Below are 6,000 nucleotides of genomic sequence, written 5' to 3'. Positions count from 1 at the left end.
TTATTTTGTTGAATTTGTAAATAAAAGCCAATACTAATTGGTCATGCTAATTGGAAAGTCTGCCAACTTTTCCCATCAAAACTATCCATAATAAAGCTCAGCACCAATCACACAGCGATTCTGCTAGATGCCGTCGTTTCCTCGCTTCTCATTGCCTGACGGTTGACAATAAAGTTCCAGCTGTTTCACCCCCTCCTTCCCGCTGTACAACTTACATTGACATCCATCTTGGCCAATCCGGAGGTAGCTCCAAGTCAGGCCGCGCCGTTATTGGTGCAGAGTGGGCGTTGGGCGGCGAGTGAGAAGTTAGGATCCCCCATCCAGCTGTGTGGGCTTTGCTGATGGACGGAACCGACCAAATACAGTCTGGAGGAGACACGAGTGAGAGCAGGAGCGCCCGGTCGTTCATGTGTGCAACAATGGAGAGGGGTGGTGTTTGTGATATTTAGAAAATATCAAAGGTATTCTCTTTGACGGCTGTTTTGTGCTCAGCGACAGGACGTGCAGCAGCATCTCCATGGATCTTTAAAACACTGGTGCAGGATATGCGCTGAAAACCGCCTGTGGATGCATCGAAAAGTACTGGATTCATCATTTGAAGGGGAAAAACAGCGGAGGAACACGCGGGGAAACGAATAGATCGCACAGTTTCATTATTTCTTCTTTTTCGGGGGAGGTTTTATCCATCAGCTCCGTGGAGGAGGAGGGAATCATAAAGAAGTTTGTGCGCGGCGTTAATATTTTACCTGAGGCTGAACGCTGCAAAAGTAGGCACACATCTCACTGTTCCTTTTTTTATTTCTAACACTGGGTGCTTATGAAGTATTGGTGAGGCCCCTGGAGAGGCTTGGAGACCGGGGCGCACGGTGTGTGTTGAGACGGACCCGCGCAGCGGCACACCACCTGGAAACTATACGGCCCGCCCGACGCACCAAACACAAGACCCTCTCCTGTCGCTTCTCCTCCCTGTTCTCCTCCTCTTTATCTCTTTTCTCCTCGTCTCTCCTTCTTACCAACCGGGTTTTTTCTTCAGGCTGGTGTGGGCTTTACAGCCAAGACAGAAAGTGACCATGCGATGACTGGGCGCGCTTTGGGCACATCTACCGAGTCCATTACAGGTAATAAATCGAACGGAAAGATGCTCCTGCTCTCATTTAGAAAAACAACTGCTGCAAATCACTTCAAAACGAATGTCCTGTAGATAGCTAATTGATGAAGCTGAAGTTTGGAAACGAATTAGAACAATCGCAGGCTATTGTTGCTGATGAGAGAGAGATTTTGGCATTGTTTTTGATGAAAAGGAATGCGCGCTTATGATTTTCTGGAGGCTTATTAGGAGCTCCGTTCTCTTTACCAGCTTATGGCAGCAAATACATGTTTAGGAGGTCTGTATCCATAAAATAACAGTTTTGTATTACTATATTAATTATTTTAAAACAATTGAATGCAATAATTTTTCGAAGTGTGCGCATATTTTAAATAAAAACCCCTCCACCACCACCAGTGCTCCCTACTGTTCCCTGTATTCCTACAATATTTAGATGTAATTGTGAGTATATGTGCAGCAGGATGTTTTTCACTGTATGCAAAGTTGGTAGATTTCAAAATAAATATCTGCAGATTTAACACATTTTCTTGAATCTTAATAATGCGCTCCCCCCCTGGCTGCTGCAGATTCTTGGTTGTCAGCTCTATTTACTGTATCTAATCATATATTTATGTTCGCCTATTGCTCGCAGGAGGTGAATGATGGCTGAGGATGGGGGAAATCTCTCCGGGGTCCCAGACGCCAGGGGCTCGGAGGGTCGCTCCTCTCTGCCGAGGACTTTCATCCGGCTCAACGACCTGTCCGGGGTCGGGATAGGAGGCGGGGAGCGCGGCGAGGTGGTGGTGGAGCCCGCGTCCCCGGCGCCCGACGGGATCTCTACAGCCGGAGACGAAGCGTCGGCGAGCGGCGAGGAGAACCTGCCCTACCCCACCCTGGCCCCCGTGGTCTTCTTCTACCTGAAACAAACCACCCGGCCTCGGAGTTGGTGTCTCAAGATGGTCTGCAACCCATATCCTTTTACTTATGAGATAGGAGTCTGCTCATGCGCACATGCTGCGCGCTCCCACCTGTGGCAGGTAAGAAAACACTTGCCTGCCTGAGCTGCTTTTCCAGTCGACCTCAAGGGTTATTGAATGGCCACAAGACTTAGAAGAAGTAAGCACATGGCCTGCCCAGACACACAGAGTTTGACATGTCTCTGTGTGTGTGTGCGTGTGTGTGTGTGTTGATGTGATTTCTTCCTGTATCAACAAGCTTCATAATGTGACAAAAAAATATGTGACTCAAATGTGTGTATAATTGGTCCCATCCATTGGAGCTGCATCCACAGTCACCTGCCAGGACGTGTGTGTGTGTGTGTGTTTTGCCCCTCAAGCCTATGCGCTCTAGCTTTAAGTACTGTTCCCACGTTCACGTTCAGGTTGCCACTATACTGCTCTGATTCCTCTGAGCCATATTAGCTTCCGATTGATTGTCCTTTAGGAATGCGAGCTCTATGGAGGTTAATCTATTCACCTCATGTGACTGGGCCTTTAGTGAGGGGCTGCCTGTTATAATTAGGTTATTGATACACACCTGGAGTGGCTGTATATCGAGCGGCCGCCTTTACTTAGTGCTGAATAGCTGCGGAGGGGTGGAGTCTATTCAAGTCACTGAGCCTTATTGAATCATTCCTGCCACTGAAGTGTGTTATTGATTCATAAGTGTACAGACCTCCACTGATTCACTTCTCTGGACAGGAGGAAAGCAAGAGGGGGAGAGGAAGGAGGCACTGGAGACACTTTTCTGATCCTCTGGGACTGTGTTTCTGTCTTTTGTAGGCAACATGTGTGCGTAGGTGTGTGTGTGTGTGTGTGTGTGTGTGTGTAGAGTGAGGTTTTGGTAGCTGAGTGTGAGAGAGCTTTGGGAAGGAATGTTTCCCTGGCTGATACTGCTGTGCTCCGGAGGTTTCAGCCTTTGTTTTTTCTTGTAGGTGCTGCTGTGTGTGTGTGTGTGTGTGTGTGTGTATGTGTGTTAATGTCATTCGGATTACCTCTGCTCCTTCCTCCCCTGTCTGCCTCCCTCCCACGCCTCCTCCTCCTTCCATCCATCCGTCCCATCTACCTTGGCTGTTGCTTCCCATCGTAGTCCTCTCGCCCCTCTTTCTTGATTTTTCACAGTTTTAATTGAGATGCTAAGCAAGACTGTCACCCCACCCCAGCCCTCCCCACCCGGCAGAACATTGTCTGCCATGCTGCTTGCACTTGCTGCTCTTTCATCTTTTTTCCCCTTCTTTATTCTGTCTCTGCCTCCCAGTGATCGCAGCTGATTTCCATGTCTGTAAATGTCAAGTCTTTAAAGGTCTTACAAATAGACTTTTTTAGCAGCAGGGACACAGCAGAGTCCCCTGTGGCTCCTCGGAGAGCAAAGGCGATCCTTGATACTATTATCCAAGTCAGCGGTTCTCAAACATATTCATTTGACAGACACCCCCCACTGGGACCCCCACATTAGGGTAGAACATTCTGAATTTGAGAAGAATTTGACCCTGTGCCTTTTTAGATTGTGTCTATTTAGTTGGGGGGATTATTTAATTGGTATAATTTCTCATTTAGTTTCACTGTTCTTTATATTGCTCAACTTCCTGTAGCTTCTTAGATTTATGTGAAGGATTCCAGTTGGGATGATTTAGAACTGGGGGTCACAATGTGACACAAGAGTAAATATTATCTTATCCTTGGGCTGGCTGTTTTGCCGCTCACACAGTTATGTGACTAGGAAATGTTTGGCATTTAACTTGAAAAAATGACACGATTGATAATTTAAAAGGTTGCTTATTCATTTTCTTTCAATCTATTGATTGTTCCAGGTGCGGTAAGAACCAGTGAAATTGTCTCCATCATGCCAATAATGCATAGCAAAAAACCTGACCCAGGATCTGCCGTGAATGAGCCAACCAGGCAGGCAACACTCACAACGTCTTACAAACGCTCTCCGATGCTTTTCACTGTGTCCATTCAGTGTGCCAACCTTTTCGATTATGTTTGGTTTTTGGTGCTAAATGTAAACTTTCTGCCTATAAGCTAGGCTGCATAGAGTGTCCCAGCCTGCACTATCAATGCTGAGCTACACCTGTAACGTCACTAATGTACGTACTGTGAACCATACTGTCAGGTGTTGGTGCGCTGCAGTCTGGATTGAATGATAGTTACACTGAAACGGGATAATTCTAGTCTTTGTACATTTATTTGTTTCCGGCACCTGGCCATGTTGAAGTCCTACCTGACATCAAGTGTTCTTTTGTCTGATGGCGGCTAATTCTTCATGTCGGTGGTTTGACATGGATCAGTGCGGCAACATTTTTACAGACCCTTCTTGGAAATGTAATGAGGATTTGAACGTATTGACTGCAGGCTGATTTGTGAAGATGTTTGATCTTCCTCTGCCCCCCCAGGGGCGGACGGTTTGTGTTTGACCCTCTCTGTCTTCTTCCTTTGCCCTTTAATGTCAATCGGTACAGATTTAGGAAAAAGGTCACCGCTTCTGTAATGCACTGTAACGTTACTGAGATTGATCTGTTTCTATGCCTCTGTGTGAGTGTGTGTGTGTATGTGTGTGTGTGAGCGCACAGGCGGCACAAATCTGTGTGTACACTGATGCTTTGAGAACAGATGTATCTTTTGCTATATTTTTAACTCTTCCTCTCTTGATCCATGGCCCTCCTCTGCCGCTGTCTCTCTCTCTTTCTCTCTGCTTTCTGGTTGGAGAATTAATCCTGCAGTAGTCTCTCTTTTTCCTGCTATAAATACATCCACAGCACACCACCAGCAGCCAGCTCTGCCTCGGCTCTGATGCACAGAGACTGCTTCCTCTGTCTGATGTTGTAGACGAACAACACAGGAAAACCCGACTGATCTCTGGGCCAAAATCTATTCTAAACAGGCAAATCCTCGGTAAGCCCCCGGCCTTCAGCAGTCTGAAGTAATTAGGACCCCTGGATACTCGCTGAGGTATTTAGGGTCTAATTGAAGACCCCTGGGGTGCACGCTCCGAGTGAAGTTTTGCCCGGCACATTGCCTGTGTGAAATTCCCTCTGCTGGTTTTGCTAATGATTTCTGCAGAATCTGCGTATGATAGAGAGTGAGAGCTTTTGTGTGAGTGAGTGAGGTTGTGTAAGCAGCACACACACACACACACACACACACACACACACACACACACACACACACACACACACACACTTCCACAGGACTCCCGTAGGTGTCTCCTCTCTGGCGGGGAGCTGGATGCTGTGCCAAGACGGAGGAGGAGGAGGGGAGTTTGGGAACGCATCCAGCGCTCTCTCTGTCCTTTTGCTCACGCTGATTTAAGCAGAGGATTACATGGCCGCGAGCGGTGAGGGAGGACACCTGGCCAGGATAGGTGATTGTCATCGCGCTGAAATAGCCTCATTGGAAGACCGGCAAACCGCTCTCACTCGAGGGAGTGAAGGGAATTTGGCGAAATATGCTACTGATTTGTTTTATCCTTCTGTTTCGCTCTCTCACTCTACATTTCAGCAAAGCAGGCTTTCACATTTGTTGCTCGTTGCTCTGATGCGTCTGTCAAATAATGGAAGCCGAAGCAAACACTTACTTAATCAGCAGAAAATGTCTCCTGCCCTTCCCGTCGCCTATTCTCCGCTCACCCCTCCTCCTCTTGTGCCTCTTTTCTCCCGGACTCCTTGTTTTTTTTCCTCCTCTGGAGCTAAAAGCCTCACGTTTGCTAGAGAGCGAGGAGGGCTGCGTGTGCTTGTGTGTGTGTGTGTGCGCACGCCATCTCAGACGGCCTCCAAAACCAGTAGGAGAAGAAGAAAAAAAAGAAAGAATGGGTGGGGGGTGGTGGGGGAGAAAATAAAATCAAAACTCAGTTGGAGAGCTGAGTGGGATTTCAGAGAGCATTTTTTAAGAGGTGAAAAAGTAGGACTGTACCCG

At 47.5% G+C, this 6,000-nt stretch overlaps 1 protein-coding gene across 1 annotated transcript in view; it reads left to right on the top strand.

Annotated features, from left to right (window-relative positions):
• The first annotated feature begins 342 nt into the window (after nucleotides 1-342).
• The window catches only part of cacna1g (calcium channel, voltage-dependent, T type, alpha 1G subunit), a 279,605-nt gene continuing 273,947 nt past the window's right edge, over nucleotides 343-6,000 (top strand). The window contains exons 1-2 of the mRNA XM_038736528.1: nucleotides 343-1,118; nucleotides 1,740-2,057. Of these exons, the coding sequence (XP_038592456.1) occupies nucleotides 1,747-2,057 (311 nt within the window). The 5' untranslated portion in view covers nucleotides 343-1,118; nucleotides 1,740-1,746. The remainder of the gene's footprint in view (nucleotides 1,119-1,739; nucleotides 2,058-6,000) is intronic.

Source organism: Micropterus salmoides, unplaced genomic scaffold (assembly GCF_014851395.1).
Source record: "Micropterus salmoides isolate LMB-PRFRI ecotype aquatic unplaced genomic scaffold, ASM1485139v1 Ms_hic_scaffold_21, whole genome shotgun sequence".
NCBI lineage: Eukaryota > Metazoa > Chordata > Actinopteri > Centrarchiformes > Centrarchidae > Micropterus > Micropterus salmoides.
This window is presented reverse-complemented; position numbering and strand designations above follow the sequence as displayed.